At 35.2% G+C, this 18,361-nt stretch overlaps 1 protein-coding gene across 2 annotated transcripts in view; it reads left to right on the top strand.

Moving 5' to 3' along the window:
* calcrla (calcitonin receptor-like a) overlaps nt 1-17,157 on the top strand; it is a 59,399-nt gene extending 42,242 nt beyond the window's left edge. The window contains exons 3-13 of one of the 2 annotated variants that reach the window (XM_051709126.1): nt 446-599; nt 872-976; nt 3,728-3,840; nt 3,939-4,030; nt 4,129-4,255; nt 4,765-4,918; nt 5,038-5,098; nt 5,667-5,733; nt 10,059-10,277; nt 12,838-12,879; nt 13,855-17,157. In XM_051709126.1, the coding sequence (XP_051565086.1) occupies nt 446-599; nt 872-976; nt 3,728-3,840; nt 3,939-4,030; nt 4,129-4,255; nt 4,765-4,918; nt 5,038-5,098; nt 5,667-5,733; nt 10,059-10,277; nt 12,838-12,879; nt 13,855-14,073 (1,353 nt within the window). In that variant the 3' untranslated portion in view covers nt 14,074-17,157. Of the gene's footprint in view, nt 1-445; nt 600-862; nt 977-3,727; nt 3,841-3,938; nt 4,031-4,128; nt 4,256-4,764; nt 4,919-5,037; nt 5,099-5,666; nt 5,734-10,058; nt 10,278-12,837; nt 12,880-13,854 lie in introns of both variants that reach the window. The other variant, XM_051709125.1, reaches the window with a different exon arrangement.
* The last annotated feature ends 1,204 nt before the right edge of the window (nt 17,158-18,361 follow it).

Raw genomic sequence — 18,361 nt, 5'->3', positions numbered from 1 at the left:
TTCATTAACTAGGTACCACATTGCAAGTAAATAGTTAAGGCGATATTTAATTTTCTATTCATCTGCATTTTACAGCTTTTAGTTAACATTAGAGAAGCTTCAAGGCTCTCATGGTCATGAAAAACCTGGAAATATTTAGTTGATTTTAAAATGGTTATTTCCAGGACTGGAAAGGTCATTGAAATTAACAAAAATTCTAAAAATGTCTATAGTGAATATACCTTTTTCTAGTTACAGTATGTTTATCTTTAAATATTTAACTGACTAGAAATTACTCTTTGTGAGTACATCCTCTATAAAATTGTTAAAAATCGTAATTATTAAGTCCTGGTAATTCATTGATCAAAAGGTGTAAGAAACCGGAAGCTTTCTAAATTCAGTTGCTTTTGAAATCAGATTTTACTTAATATAACATATATGTGTTATTTGTATGTACTGTATGTAGCTCATTGTTCTAGCCAGCCCTGAGGTGAATGAAAGCCAGCAACAACATCCTCAAAATGTGTACCATGATATTGGCGTTACCAGAAACAAGATTGTGACTGCACAGTTCGAGTGCTATCAAAAGATCTTGAAGGACAACAATCAAGAAAGAAGAGGTAAACATTTCATAGTATAGTACAGACATTACAAGATAAACTAAGATTATTCTGTATCCTGACAGTGTTAAATCTGATGTATTTTTCTGTGTTAAATTAATGATTTGAATGATTCAATAGCGAATCAGTTTCACTTTAAATGATTGTTAGAAATCCTGATCCAGTAATCACAAACAATTAAAAAGGTCATGAAAATGTCCCACATTAAAGTGTGGGAACCTTTAGAAACCAATGAAGTGTTTGGGTCATTTTTAATTCTCTAGTTGGCCCAGTGTGCAACAGGACATGGGATGGATGGTTATGTTGGGATGACACTAATGCAGGCATCACTTCTGAGCAACACTGCCCCGACTATTTCCAGGACTTTGACCCCACAGGTGAATATCACAATTGAACTTCAGTTTAGCAGTTCAGTTGCGGTTTCATTCTCCCTCAAATCTGAGCCGTTTCCAATCTTTCACTTTTTTTTATCATCTTTGGATTTATCTCAGCAAGTTGAAATGTTCATGATTTTCTTCCACCCCATCACCTCTCACTGTCAAATCATGCTAAACTCAAAAGCTAAATGGCTTTTGATAAAAGGCATTCTTTGGCATTCAGTATGGGTGGGCGAAATGACCAAAATCTTATATCACGATGTGAGAAATTTTGTATCACTATAACGATATATATCATGATATAGTAAAAGTTTTCTGGAAAATCAATAAAAATTGGTTTATATATTAAATTACCCTATTGTAATGCCTATTTTTGGAACTCCAGTCATTGAGTTAAATACTTTATAAATTAAAACTACTTCCTCTTTATTTGGAACAAGACAAACAATGTCAAAGTAAATAAATAAATAAAACTACTTTAAAAACTACTTTACCAAAATGCTAAATATAACAGTATGCCACATTTCAGTTCAAAATGTGGTTGAACAATATTATTATTATTATTATAAACTTTGTTCAAGAAACTTAAGATCTTCTCAAAGCAATGTGACAAAGAAAATAAAACAATGAAAAAAATATCCAATGAAAATAAAAACTTCTTGAAGAAAATAAATATCAAACAAATATCACTTCTTGCTAAATAAATAAATGACCGAATTAATGCGTTCATTTTAATTCATTAATGCGTAATTAGTTCATCTTTTGGCTTTCATAATATTCTTTTGCGTGCTTCATTTTGAGGTGGTAAAACAGATTGCTTTTATTACGAATGATTATCGATGTGCGAAACAGTTTGCAGATTAAATTTCTTCTGCTCTGTATACCATGTCGCACCTGTTTTAATAACAAGCTCCTCTTCGTTTTCTTGACCTGTTTGGGAGTCGTCCCATTCTGTGGAGATTTCTTTCTCCATTTGGGGTTTTCCTGGGTCAAAAATAATTGAGTAGTGCGAGTGATCCCGCTCTGAGCTCACCTGTCTTTGGAGCACAAATATCGAAAAGCCTGCTGAACTCACGCGCACTTCGGAGATCCAGAGACCGCGCGCCCCACATTCATGTGAAACATTCGTGTGTCAGATGAGAAGAATATTTAGCGCAATAAAGGTCATTACATTTGCCTGTGCAGCCGCAAAAACATTTTCAATGGCAGAAAAACACTATCCATGTCTCTTCAATTCTCTCAGTCTCACGTGAAGCCCTGCCCACTGATAGATAAGCCCATGCTGCGCACATGGAAATTTACATATCGCGATATACACGATACAGAAAAATCTCTGTTGACTGACACTTTATCTCGTCACCACAATATATATCGTCATATCGCCCAGCCCTACCCTGCAGAAATATTCGGTGAAAGAATGAACGTGTTTTATGTATTAACTTACGATAGGTAGAATGTTCAGTTTTCTTTTTGACCACAATCTAATGCAATGAAAAGAAAGCATATTTGCAAAAGTGCATAATGCAGCATCTGTCCAGGGAGATAATTGAAACTGATTTTGGGCTAAAGGTATTAATTACTAATAACCTATGCAACACACTCTAATAACGATACGTTTCTATAGCGATTTTTTTTTTTTTTTGCCTGCACCACCAAAACGTCCTCCTTGATCTGTTGCCTAAATCACCAAAATGTCGCCCTTTGTCTGTATTTTAAATGTCACTCCGATGCTGTATTCAACTCATTTAGGAGGATTTCAGTACCCAAGGCTACATTTTAAAATGAAATCAATTTAACATTTTTGTCATAATTTACTAATATTTTTATTATTATTATTATTGCTTATTTGCTCATTTTTTGTTTGCCATGGAATACAAAGAAAGTTAATAACCCATTTGTGCACTGTACTCAGGATACTCCGAGGCCATGTGAGATGGCTTGTGTGAGGAACAGATCCAAATTTAAGTCAGATGCTGATCCGCTCTCTTTTAAATATTCAGAATTGACGCCTCGACAAACGTTACGACAGCTTTGATGTCAGTGATATCATGTGCCATTGGCTCTTGGGTGTTTTGTGACCAATTGCCACATGCTAATGTTTGGATGTATATTTTTGAATGAGATGAGTCATTTGGAATACTTTTATGGTGCTTTTTTGTCATTTTTCGAAATAAATGATTGTATATGTTGGTTAGGTTTAGCCATTGGGGTGTGGTTAGGAGTTCAAAAATATTTATATTATAGTGTAATGTAAATAAAATTTTTGTGACTACACTTACCTGCCTTTTAAATGAGACTGCACTGATTTATGACATTAACCTTCGAAAACATGATCAGAAAAATTAATTATCATAAAAATATTTTTAATGTGTACATATTGGGACTCATTCATTAATAATTGCGTACAAGTGTTGTAATGTGCACCAAAAATGTTATCACGCAATTTGTTCTTACACTTGTTCTAATGTTAATCAGGATTATTATAATGAGGAAGTGCGTGCCCAAAGTTAGTAATTAGCATAATACATGCCCAAACCATCTCAATATAATGGCTTTCTACACAACCTCTCGTGTACAGCCATTCGTTACTCTCTGCAAATGTATCCTTATCCTTAATGTTTATATTCCTCTGTGTGTGTGTGTGTGTGTGTGTGTGTGTGTGTATATATATATATATATATATATATATATATATATATATATATATATATATATATATATGGCATCATCATACACTTGTACTCATTGCAGAAATGGTCACCAAAATATGTACAGAAAGTGGGCAGTGGTTCTTGCATCCCGAGAGCAACCGAACATGGACAAATTTCACCAGATGTAATTTGCACACTACCGAAGGAAGAAGGGTATGAACATGAACATGAGTGGCTTGAGATTAAAAACACAAATGTGAATTGGCTTGTGATATAAACATTCCATGATTCTATTGTCTGTTGTGTTGCAGACCGCAATGAACTTGTTCTACTTGGCGTTAATAGGTCATGGACTCTCCTTAACGTCTTTGTTTATCTCACTTGGCATATTCTTCCATTTTAAGTAAGTAAAATTGTCTCTTTAATTGTTGTATTTATGTCTCAAAGTTTTTTTCAAATGTTTTGTTTTGCTTTCTTTCTTTTTTATTTTTATATCTATAGGAGTTTGAGCTGCCAAAGAATAACCCTGCACAAAAACTTGTTTTTTTCCTTCGTATTAAACTCTGTCATCACTATAATTTGGTTAACCGCAGTGGCAAACAACCAGGAGTTAGTGCAGCAAAATCCAGTAAGTAGCTTGTATTGTACTGACAGTGACTTAAAGTGATAGTTCACCCAAAAAAAAAAACAAAAGACAACTTTAGCAAAATGTCCGAGCTGCTCTCCTCCATAATGTGAAAGTGGATCAGGACCAGGGGCTGTCAAGCTCCAAAAAGGACATAAAAGCATCATAGAAGTAGTCCATACAATTTGTGCACTATATTACAAGTGTTCTGAAGCCATATGATAGCTTTGTGTAAGGAACAAACATAAATTTTATTCGCTATTCACTGAAAATCCAGCTTTGAAAATCTTGTTTGACAGCCATGGTATCTATTCACTTTTATTGTATGGATAAAAGCGGCGTCAACATTCTGCTAAACATATTCCTTCATGGAAGAAAAAAAAAGTCTTAAGACGACATGAGGCTAAGTAGCCAAAATAGTTTGTGTTTTTGGGTGAACTATCCCTTAAAGGCATTTACAGCAGATGTCATCAATCTGCTGTATTAATAATGTTCATGTTGCCTCTGTTCAGATCAGTTGCAAAGTGTCGCAGTTTATCCATCTGTACATCTTTGGATGCAACTACTTCTGGATGTTGTGTGAAGGAATTTACTTGCACACACTCATTGTGGTGGCTGTGTTTGCTGAAAAACAGCATTTAATGTGGTACTACCTACTAGGATGGGGTAAGTTTTCTAATAAATCAGTGTGCTTTATTCATTAACGTTTTTTTGTCATATTTTTTAGTGTAGAGACAAAAATATGCATATATTTTAATCCCTTTTATTCCTATTTTTATTAATAGGTTTCCCACTTATACCAGCTACAATACATGCTGTAGCCAGAAGTTATTACTACAATGATAAGTAAGTATACTTGCGTACTTAAATTAATTAGTAATTGGGTATTAGAGATTAAATACTTTTGGGAAGTCTTGCAGTGTGACATGCTATGCACATCTAAATCAATTTTAAAAAGCATTTTGCTAATTCTTTTATAATTATTAAAAGATTGTTTTATGACGATATAAAAAGAGAGACTACATTAAATAATCATATTTTTAAAAACACCACAGGACCATTTAAAATGAATGCAAAAATGGTGAAAATGATGAAAAAAAGAGGAATGGTGACCAGTAACATCACCTAAAATATATACTTTCCATAATACATTCATATAAAATTTATCCCAAAATCTGATGTTGATTAAAAATAAGTATGTGGACATTTTATGGGTCCACTACCCAATTATTTATGCAATTGCATTGTACAACTGACTACATTGATACTCTACACTCAAAAACATGTAAATCCCTTTTCTTAATATGCTTACCTAAATTTCATGAATTAAAGTTATTAGTGTCCAAAATAATACTCTTGTAGTAAGGGTTTCCATATCAAATGTTTGGCTAATCTTTACCCTCCTAATCCACAGTTGTTGGATCAGCTCAAATACTTCTCTGCTATACATTATTCATGGCCCTATCTGCGCCGCTCTGTTGGTAAGACACCTGGATGATTTTGCCCTTTCTTTTTGTCTTCTTTCTAAAATGTATCCTCTTTGTGCCACAGTGGTTGTAATGTTTGTTTAAAGTATAAATTGATATTTGAGTATCCAAGTATGTTTATGAGTTAGGGGAATGCAGGGAAAATGGTAACACATTTTGGTTTTGCTCATTTAAGCAGAACATGTTTAAACTTCAGCTTTGAACTTTTGCCTCAAACTTCATTGAACTGTCAGCATTTCCAGTTTACAAGCATTACCAGCATTATCAGCATTACCGTTACAACTGTTACCAGTGTCAGTTACATTTATTACCTGATAGAGTCAAATACAAATAAACTCGAATAACACAAATGTTGATGTTACAGTCATAACACCCATGCAGAATAACTGTAACGGTGGTATGTGATAAATGTAGCAGTAAATTAAATAGCTCCATATTGTGAATTCATAAATTTTATGTGTACAAATTAATGTTAATCAATATACATCGCACTGCACTGGACCCTCATTTCCGCTGCTATAATAGCTGCTGATTACATTCAGACAGATAAAATCTTTGCAGTTGTTTTTATTTATTTATTTATTTATTTATTTATTTATTTTTTACCCACTTTATATCAGGAGTCTTTAACTACTATGTACTTAAGCATTTGATACAATGTTTTTATTATGTACATGTGTTGTTGCATTGTACTTACATTTAAAGTACCTGCATTTAATTACATCTGTAGTTACACTGTTAACCTTAATCCCTAATCCTAAACCTAACCCTTATCTAAACCCTAATCCTACCCCAACCCTTATCCTAAACCCTATTCCCAACCCTACTCCTAAACCTTCCAGTACCTCAGCCTCAGTAGCAGCAAATGTGAATCTTGTGACAATTTTACAGAACAACAAATAGTTACACACTAAATACATTCTATTATATATATTTTACAATTTTTAATATAATATTTTTATGTTGTGACCAAATCACACAAGATAACAACATATAAACATATGTACATTTTAAAGGACATAAGTTTATAACGGTGCTGTCAGTCAATTAAAATTTTTTAATCGCGATTAATAGCATACATTTTCGTAGTTAATCGTGATTAATCACATATTTTGAAAGTGCTGAAATTTGACTCTAAATACTGTATACATTTTTTTCCCTGTCAAAATGCAATTATTTCTTCTTAAGAAAGAAAACAAAACAATTTGTAACAATAATGCTTTATTAATATTTTTCAAACAAAGCCTTTCACAGTATAAATATAGAAATTAACTAAAATAGCACCAATTCAAGTAACATTAAATGTTTCCCAAAGTTCAATTTGTCAAATTTAAAGACATAGGTTGCATATTCATTACAATGGACATTAAATGTCTTAAACTCTCATCCTCCACTATATTAATCAGCCGGCCGACTGTGGCTGTCGCTTTGGTACAGAAATCTTGAAGCTGATTCCCATCAGGGTGTCAGTGTAAAGCGCTGCTTTGAACTCCACATGAAAAGCGCTTGCAGACAAAAATGTCACATTCTGCGTATTGGTGACAGTTAAGACTTGCTGTGCTTTTGTGGTAATTAAAATGTGCCTTTCTTTGGCTTAAATACTTGATATCTGACACAAGTTCCATCTAGGCTTGTTTTGTACAACAAATAGCATTAAGAGATCTTTTCCCCATCACTTTATCACTGACACTGAATCACTGCTGTGTGTGTTTGTGGTGTGTAAGTCAGTGTAATGACTCCGGGCAGACACTACGCAAAGGTTCTGCCTTCCAACCAGTGTTCATGCTGGTTTATGCTGTATTAATGGTAAATGTGTTAACTGTGATTAAGAAAAATTAACACCTTAAATTTTTTTATTAATTGTATGCGTTAACACGTTAATTTTAACAGCCCTAGTTTATATGTATTAACAGTAAGACCCTAAAACCCCAAATTACTCCAGGAAAATGTTTAGACTTAAAGTCATTTAAAAAAAATATATATATATATATATACCCATGTTAATAAAACAGTTTGTTGCTTTGGGAGATGGTAGAGGATTAAATTGTGCATGCACATATCTGATACATCGAGTGTTTTGTCCACACTAATCAGTTTTCGTTTGAAAATACATTGTTTATGCTACGTTTACACCCCTTATCCACTCTGGAACTGTGTTTTTCTACACCGAAAACACTCTCCATAACCGCATTCTTTGGAATACACAAAATGGGATTTTAGGCAGAACGTTAGCCTCAGTCACCATCCACTTTCATTGTATCGGAAAAAGATGCAATGAAAGTGAGTGGTGACTGAGACTAACATGCTAGCTAATAGTGTTGGGTTCGAGTCCACCTTAGTCGAGTCCGAGTCAAGTCCGAGTCTTTAAACAATCGAATCCGAGTCGAGTCAGAGTCCAAAAGGGGCAGAGTCGGACTCAAGACCGAGCCCATAACAGGCCGAGTCCGAGTCGAGTCCGAGTCTGAATTAATTTGTTCATGAATCTGAATTCAAATTGTGACCGTAAATTCAACATCAATATTTTAAGCTTATTTTAACTTTCACAACTTAGATTGTCAATATAAATGTAACAAAAACACCTCTACATTTTATGATTAGTTTCCTGCTGGACAAACTTCAAGTAGTTTTAGAATGAAAGCAAATGCTTTAGGTGTATGAAGACAAAACTGTCCTTCAACACACATCTTATTGCATTCTGTTGACATTTCAATTATTTGTTGCTTTTTCCCCTCCACTCAAACATAGACTAGTGAAAGTTGCGTTGTCATTAAAACCAGAGTTATTATTGTTTCGCATTTTAATTTTGTTTTATATTTCTACTTAACTTTCAATTTGTCCTTTCAATTTAGTTTAGTTTTATCTAAAATGATCCCTATCTAAAGAAATAATATGTACTGAGATTTCTTTTTTGTCTCTATCTGCTGACTGGTTTGGGAAAATAATGAGTCAACACAGTAGTTATTAGCATTCGCTGAGAAGTTACATGACTGACAGGACGACATAGAGCACGAGCGCTAAGCACATGATGTCATTGCCATGGTAACCAGATACATTTCAGCTGATTTGCTGAAGACTAGAATTAATGTATCGTCAAATCAACATGCAACGCAACAAAATTGATTTTCTTCTCAGCAAACGATACCAGAGAAAATCGTGAGAAGGACAATGAGGAGATTTAATTTAAGAAGAAAAAAAATCAGTGACCCTACCAAAAACCGTGACTGTCCTGTGTAATAAACCGGGGCGTCTGGTCACCCTGTCTATAATTAAATTATAAACAAAACATTTCGCTGCCCAAAATAACTTAATATTTCATTGTGAATTTTATTGTGGAAAAACTGTAAAAGAACATATTTTAAGCAGCTCAGCAATGCTTTTATAATAGAAAACAATAAATAGGTGCTGTTTATCTGTTTTTCAGTGTTGCAGTCAATTCATCTAGGACCAGTTTAAGTTGACAACACTATGTGGGCCACAAGAGAATACAAGATGCCTACATGTGTGGATACATTATGCCTAAAAAGACTTAATTGCCCAATATTATAAATATTTTTCTGAATTTGTATTTTTATATGTTGTTTTAGTAAACTGTGAGAGGCACGATGTGGGTGACTTGACATAATGAAGTTCTTAACCATGACGAAACCACGATGCGAGCACCGTCTTGGCTGCACAAACGCTGCATTTGATTTTACAAGTTGTCAGGTCCCGTGCTGAGCAAAACTGCATGGTAATTTCTAGTTCACTGGCTACATACCTGTCTTTATTTGTTCGTCGTGCCAGCCACCTCGGTAATCGATGTTATACAGCAGTGTCCGTAGTAACATTCAAGTGTATTGGTTGACTGAGTGTGCCGCTCTACAGGTGTGTTTGCTCAACACGATGAAATAAACTCTGGCTAGGGGGTGCTACAACTGCTTGCAGACAGTATCCATTTAATTTTGTTTCGTTGTTTTTATTTATTTATTTTGTACATTGCATCACAAATCAAATGCCATGGACTCGACTGGACTCATGTCCGAGTATGAACTCGAGTACCCCAACTCTACTAGCTAACATCTTTTGTGTTCCACAGAAGAGAGAAATTCATAGGGGTATAGAACAACATGAGGATGAGTAAATACTGACAGAATTTCCATTTTTAGGTGAACTGTTATTCCTGCTCTCCCCAACATCAAAAAGAACATTGCTATTATATAGCAACTTAAATGAATTTACCTTCATCTAATAGAATCTCTCTTCTTACATCTGCCAGCTAGCTGGAATGCTTTGTCTTTGCTTTTGGTTTGCCTCATCTTGCCTGACATCTGTCTTTCCAGGTGAACTTGTTCTTTCTGTTGAACATTGTACGAGTCCTCATCACCAAACTGAAAGTGACACATCAGGCTGAATCTAGTCTATACATGAAAGCTGTCCGAGCCACCCTGATTCTGGTTCCACTACTGGGCATCCAGTATGTTCTCCTCCCTTACAAACCTGGGGGGCGTGTTTCCGCTGAAATCTACGACTACATCATGCATATCATAATGCATTATCAGGTAAGGGTGTCTTAGGGTGTCTACACTACAGTTTACACTGTGTCAGAATTAATGTGACTCCAATGATTTCAATGGGGATGGAGGTAAGCATGCGTCATGCATTGAGATTTTTTGCTGCAATGTACTCTAACGTAAGCATCAGTTGAACAATAAGAATTTCAAAATCAAAACTAAAGTAGTTTACTGTCAATCTTACAGGTACAACCAGTGTCCACAATTCAATTTGGGTTTAATCTGAGAAGATTTACCAGCCATAAATATTTTTTACCAGCCATGAAACTATGATGAACTGTCATTGTGTCTCTAGTAGGGATGTGCCAAGGTGGTCAACTAATCGACTAGTCGTCCAACAACTGACTAGTCGATTAGTGGGGTCGACTACTAAGATTAATATTTTTAGTGGTGGTGATTTTAACGGGAGACGCAATTCTCAAATTAATTAATAAGCAACTTCTTGGAGAGTGTTTTGCTCGACGATAACTTGCTGTACTTAACAGTGCATAACAGTCAGCATGGTAAAACCCTCTGCAAGAAGTTTGCATCTCTTTAAAGCTTTAGGTTTAGTCCTTTTATGTGTTGCTTTTTCAGCAGTGAAAGCTCCGCAACAACAATACATTTCAAGACGATCACTGTCAGACGTGAGGTGTTGTGGCGTAATTTATTTAGCTGATTCTGTCTGACACTGCTTAAATAAATAGTTATATCGTGATATCGTTATGATATCGTGAACTAGATGTGTACCCGTAATATTATCTTGCAGTTTTGCGCTTTTGAATATGCAGCGAGGATCACCCTGAAGCACTCTGGTTACATTGAAGCGCCGCCTCCTGCGTTCAGGAGGCATAATAGCATGCAGCTCTGTATTGGAGCATGTCTTATTTCTTACTTTTCTTACTTTCGCAGTTTTGTGCGATATATGATGTCATCATTATTTAGCCTGTTTATTTGTTGAACATCCATTCGTTACCATGTTGAAGTGCTGCGCTAAGCATCCATATATATCTCTGAAATGCATCTGATCAGGGTCACATGAACAACAGAGCCTTATTATACATTATTTGCATTTGGAGCTTGGCAAGTGTTAATTTCATATCCTCCGCACAACAATATTATCATTGCAAGATATGATGTCCTTATCTCTTTGTCTCTTTAACTGGCAGAATGTCAACAGCCTATAGTATAATCAAGTTTTGTAAGTCATTAATTACTTTAACAACTTGTATAAAAAATTATATCAGAATGTTCTACAGCACTGAAGATACTAAGCCAGAGGGGAAAGATAATCTAAAAAGAATTATGGGCTCTTGAAAAACATTTGAGAAGGAAGCCTATGGCTGATTTGCTATTGTGGCATGTTTGCAATTGTGATATTCAGGTCATTGGCCTCTTAAACTTTGACTCTGGAAAGTTTATTTTGAGATTGGTAGGTGTTCAGCAGGAAGGAAATAAAAATGTGTAGTCTGTTGTGAATAAAGCTGCAAAGCGAGAAGTCTTGGACAGCTGGTGCCGCCAGACCTAGCTGAATCGGCACAATGAATAATTCAACAAAACAAGCTTGTCATCCCAGATGACTCTTCATGTGCATCACGAGTACTCACTGCCAAAATGCGTCAAAACACAAGGGAGAGCACCACTTGACACCTGCCCAGAAAGAGTGAGATATTGAAGAGGCTGCGATATGGGAGATTATGGTTTAGCAATGCATAAAAATAAAAAAACTTGCCACTTTGCATTGGTGCATTCCTTTTATTATTCTGTGCATTCTGCACCCATATATATATATATATATTTACTTGTACTTAAATACAATATTACCTATATAGTATCTTATACATAGATATGTTCATATTGTTCAAACTGTTGGTGTTGTACTGTTGTTTAAAGGAATATTCTGGGTTCAATACAAGTTAAGCTCAATTTACATCATTTGTGGAATAATATTGATCACCACAAAACGTAATTTTGACTTGCAAAATCTAGGTTCCAGTGAGGCACTTACAATGGAAGTGAATGGGGCCAATCCGTAAATGTTAAAATACTCACTTAGTATAGCTACAAGACATAAACAATATGCATATTAACATAATTTTAGTGTGATAAAATCGCTTAATGACCTATTCTGTGTAAAGTTATTGCCAATTTTACAGCTTTGTTGCCATGACGATGTAATGTCAACAAACCTTAAAATGACTGTAAAAATTACGATTTAAACATCTTTACATCTCCAATAATACATGAGTTTTAACAACAGAAATAATGTATGTGCTTTTATAAAATTATTCACTTTTCATTTAAACCCTCCAAAAATTGGCCCCATTCAATTTCATTGTAAGTGCCTCACAGTAACTTTAATTTTGGCTTTTTTAAAGAAAAAGACGGATGAGTCAAAATAATTTGTTTGTGTTAATCAACATTATGCAACAAATGCTGTCGATATAGCTCAACCTGTATTGAACCTGGAATATTCCTTTAACCATAATTTAGCAATATACCACACTACTATTTGTACTTCTGATAAGATGCTATTATGCTCATTACTGATGTGTATTTTGTTTTTAAGGGACTGTTGGTGGCCACAATCTTCTGCTTTTTCAATGGAGAGGTAAGAGTTTACCCAGCTGAAATAAAATAAAATCTATTTTTTTTTGCTAGGAATTATAAAGATTGGACAACATCCCTGTCCTTGAAATCAAAGATTAGATGTGGAGATTCTCAATGTGTATTGGCTCTTAAATACAAAATCCTTAAAACAATTAACTAAAAATCTGCTCTCCTGTGTGCATTCTTGAGAGAAGCTAATTTGCGCCCTCGTGCTTGACACATGCATGCTTGCATGTTCACGCAGGAACTTAGTTTCGCTCATGAATGCACATGACAAAGTAGAATGCTTTAGTTTTGCACAAAGCTTTGTTAAAGTAATAGTTCACCCAAAAATGTAAATTCTGTTCTCACCCAAAATCGATTAGACTGCTTAAGAAGACATGGATTAAACCACAGGAGTCATGTGGATTACTTTTATGCTGCTTTTATGTGCTTTTTGGAGCTTCAAAGTTTTGGTCACCATTCACTCTCATTGTATGGTCCTAAAGAGCTGAGATATTTTTCTAAAAATCTTCATTTGTGTTCTGCAGAAGAAAAGAAAGTGGTATGTCCACAGTTTGAGAACAACTGAGCTAGGTGACTTGTGACAGAGACATTAAAGGAGGAAACAGCACATTCTTGGACATATGAATGGGAGAAATCATAACACTATAACTTTTTGATGTACACGTCGCCTGTCAGTTTTCATTGAGAATGAGCATGCGCACAGCTGGATCAGCATGAAAAATAGCATTTTTAGCGTGGTTTGAGCTAAAGAACCAAAATTATGATACCGTTTTTGTCAAATGTTATGGCTGATTTGAAATATGTTATTGGAACGTAAACTTGACCAACTGTTTTGAAGATTTTGGTCTTTCCCAATTCGAATAGATAGGAGCTAGGGGCATTACGAATATGATTGCAGAGTGTGTTTGCTTGCCTTAAAGGGACTTTGCTTGTGATTACTAAAGAAGTAATCAGTGCTAACCTTCCACAGGTACAAGCGGTTTTGAGAAGACACTGGAACCAGTACCGCATCCAGTTTGGAAGCACCATCACACACTCTGATGCTTTGAGGTCTGCCTCGTACACTGCTTCCTCCATAACGGAAGTCCAGGGCTGTTACAGCTTTGACGGCCACACAGAACACTTGAATGGCAAGAGCTGCCATGACATTGACAACACCATCTTAAAACCAGAGCACCCCTTCGCCTGATGCCACACAGTGTGGCAGTGCACCGTTTCAAAATACTGCTGATTAACATGACAGCTGTTACATGGCTGAATTGGACCTTTTTCTCATATTTCACTGCTTGTGCTCTCTGAAGGGTGAAGGAGAAAAGTCATTTCTCCTAGTATTTACACTGAAAAACATTTCGCTACCTTCTGTGTTGTTAAATTGACAAATGCAAGCATTATTGGTCTTGTCTTTGTACAATAGTGTATTTTAGTTTGCTTTACCGCTCAGTGGAATAACGTGTAAATATGTTGCATTTTTTCGGATATCATTTGTAATGCACTTCTTTGTCTTATAGGAACAGCCATCTGATGAAACAATTCTGTTTAATTATAAATCTAACCCAAACAAAGACCACACAAATCTGTATTTTTACTACAGAAGGAAAGGAAAAATGCAAATGAAAAAAGTCCCAAAATACAACCAGTGCCCCTTTGTCTTTTATAATAATGATTTGGTAAACTTAATTTTAACTGTATTATAGTCAAAGGTTGTCTTTGTTATCTTCCAAAAGAACTGAACTAAAACTTCGTAAGACATCAGTGTGATACTATTTTGTTACACAACTTTGGTCTTTAATTGCTACATATTGAAAGGAATCTTGGTATGGATTGGATATTTCTGTATAACGGTAAAGTGTGCATTTTTTATGCCCACTTTAAAAAAATACATTTTACTATCCCAGCTTAATATGCAGAGACAGTTATAAGTAAGCCATTTGTTGGTTGATTTCACTGAAAAGTATAAACATGGTGGCTCTGTAGCGTATTAGAGTGTGTAGAGTATTACGACTAGGGGTGTGTTTCCCAAAAGCAACGTTAGCCAACTATGGTCGCAAGTTCCATCATTACCAACATAGTTCAACGATTTGGTGTTTCCCGAAACCATAGTTCAAACGAACATCCGCAAAGAGCATTGCAAAGTTGTGTGCTTAGAACTACAGCTCTTTACCTGTGGTTGGAAGTATAGTTTCTTGTTAGTTTACTGTGTGGACATAATTTCACTTCGCCGAGGCTTCTATATCTTTTATTCCATGTATATATTTCATTCTGACAGCACTTTGACCACGTTTATATGCACTTAAGAAAACTGCTTATTCCTGGGTTTTGCAGGAAGCGGTGTTCTGAAACATCACGTAGACATGAATGCTGCCATTTAAGGGAATCACGGCTGTGACTTCTGTCAGAGGATGCGGTTTATATGTCCATGTTAAAGCATAAGTGCAGTTCTTACATGTTTTTGAAGAGAGTGTATGTGCTCAAGTGCATCGGAGAACACTGAAGTCCGATGTAAAGGGAAACCGCAGATTTCGTGTCTTCAGCAGCTTTCACACATTAAACAGCTTTCTGGAGTACATGTAAATGTACGCTGAAGTTCATACCTCCCTGCATAACGTCATTAACGACAGCTCTATATTGTTGAACCAATGTGGTTCGAACGATGGATGTGCGACAGTCACTACGGTTTCGGGAAACAGTAGTCACTAGCTAGTTAATTTTTCTAACGATACATTGTACTATGGTGGTTAAGCAGTGAGTTATGTCGTTGTACGGGAAACACACACCGGCCCGACATAAAAACAATGGTTCAACCAATGGCATGAGTTTGAGGCGGAACCATTTGGCCAACCAATGGAAGATGGGGGAGGGTTCGGGAAACCTGTTTAAAAGCGGTCATTATTTTTGCAACTCCATTTGGTGATGCTAGTGGCACAGAAAGTACACACTTCACCTTTATGTATATTTCAGCATATTAATGTTATCTGACAACACAAATCACAAATATTCTGAATCCTCAATTACTCAAGGACACTTGCTTGAGGGACCCTAAAAATGGGATTTGACCATAATTTGTGTAACAGTTGTAGGTTTTGTGACAACTTAATGTGAAAGCCTAACAGCATGATAACATGCGTATCACTTTATTTAAGATATATTTCTCAACATATTCTAATTTATATGCTTATTTTTTCACTTTTAAAAAATCTGTGCTTATAATGGTCCTCATCTTATTTAATTTTATTTTTCATTAAATAAGGTACAATATTTCACTACCTAGAGTATATTACTCGACAGCCTTTTTTTATAAACACCCTTGGAGTATGCAAAATATTATAATTTTTTTTTTTTTTTTCTGTCAGAGACATGGATTCATATGTGTCAAAATAAAAAATGCCTGATATTTGCCCCTGGCTTTTAAAGATGCATTAATGTAATTCAACTTGTAACCCATACTGCCTATATTACTAACATTCCACATGATTTGAATATTGCGCCCAGTGTTTATTTCCTTTGATGTCACAATGTTGTGCTTACCTAATTTCACTTTGATTCAGACTGATTCTCCAACAATGTGCATGTTTTCATTCTGCTTAAAGGGATAGTTCCCTCAAAACTTAAAATTCTGTCATCATTTATTCATCCTTATGTCATTTCAAACCAATATGACTTTCTTTCCTCCGAGGATCAAAAAAGATGAATTTTTCAAGAATATCCTGGCCACTCTTTTCCATATAATGTATCTGAATGAGTACCATTTTACAAGTCTTCTACTTCTTGAGTTAATATGATAGCTTTGTGGAGCAACATGAGGGTGAGTAAATAATGACATTATTTAATCATTTAATGGGTGAACTATTCCTTTATATTATCGTTTGATCAGGTTACCCCAGGCTTAATGATATTCAACCCTAATTAGAATACTTTTCTTAAATGTCAGATCTCTTTTAATTGTGTGTCATTCACTGTTTGTTCAGTGCTTCTAAATGTATTTTGTTTTGATGTGTGTGTGATCATTTGTATGTTTTGGGGAAAACAAAAGGCTCACTGCAGGACAGTTTCATTTGTGTCAGAGTGTGTTTTTGGATTTGGTGTTTAAGATTGCATTTTGTGCAAGAAATGATGCTTTTTAAACCAGTCTCATAATTTTAGAGTTGTAATGTGTATATTCTGCATTTTAACCAACCACTTCTAATGTTCTTTTCTGTATGAATGCAATTTGTGATTTGTTCTCCTGAGATATATTCGTGTTACATTTATTTCATAAAATGTGGGCAGTGTTGCAGTCATGTGTATCTTATTATTCTGTAATTACAGATGATTATTGCAAATTTATTGTTTGCATTTTAATGTGTGTTTGATTAAAAGCACTGGGGTGGTCAAAGCATTTCAAAGCTCCTACTGTTCATAATGCACAAAGGATTTAAGTTAATTTGCCAAGGGCAATCTAATGACATCTATTCACAAAAGTCATGTTTGTCCTTGAGGCACTATAGAAACCACTCATCAAACATGTCTTCAGTTGAGTAAAATTTTAATAAGGTGATGAAAGGGGTTAGGAACAGAGACACACAAAACTTTGGGAATATAAAAAGCTTTTCTCTAAGAGATTAAGTCAGTGCACATAGAAAAATTTTGCTCTGAGCTATAGGGTTGGAGGCAGTCTAACAGCTACTAAAATATTACATTTCAGTCAATAAATTATCTACAGTATCTGTTTTCCTATAAAAGTCCTGTTTGGCTGCCTGAGAATAGTATCAGATTAACTGATAAGGATCAACTTATCCTGAAATGTTCTTTTAGCAGCCAAGGTTTTAAAAACCCCCAATGATGAGCTGGTATACCTAAAGTTTGACTTTCCAAATCTATTTTATTGTCCTCCATTCTGGTTGATTAGAAAAGCAAAAATGTCTATAGCACAAACAATGCAGAATGAAATACACAACAAAGCTGTATTACTTAGGCTTAGAGCTTTGTTTAAATCCCTAACCCTAAGAATGAGTAATGGTAATTGTGATGTTTACATTGGCTCACACCTTTATCCTAAAGCTGCTTCATTGGGAACCTATAGCTGAATTCCTGCCTGCTAGAGTAAATTCATTGGAGTAAATGTATGCACTTCACATTATTCATGAATCTAAGGAGTATCATGCTGGGAGTGAAGACTAAAAAAAGTTCTACCAAGGAAATATTGGCAACCAGATGTTTCCTCTGACATGCCAAAGTGCAGCATTAAATTGAGAACATACTCTGTCCACTATCTTCGACATCATACGGTAAACAGTGCAATCCCAGAGAGCTTTTTGATGTACTTTAAACCATCTTAGATTAGCCACGTTCCCTCTTTACAAAACCCTGCACTCCAAATAGAACAAATGAGTTTTATTGAGACAAACACGATCATAAGAGGTTGTCAAAAACAACAACAGCAAAACAGCACCATCAACTGACAGTTGTTATGAACAACATGGCATAAAAATGGCATTAAG

This window comes from Myxocyprinus asiaticus, chromosome 10 (genome assembly GCF_019703515.2).
Source record: "Myxocyprinus asiaticus isolate MX2 ecotype Aquarium Trade chromosome 10, UBuf_Myxa_2, whole genome shotgun sequence".
Taxonomy (NCBI): domain Eukaryota; kingdom Metazoa; phylum Chordata; class Actinopteri; order Cypriniformes; family Catostomidae; genus Myxocyprinus; species Myxocyprinus asiaticus.
This window is presented reverse-complemented; position numbering and strand designations above follow the sequence as displayed.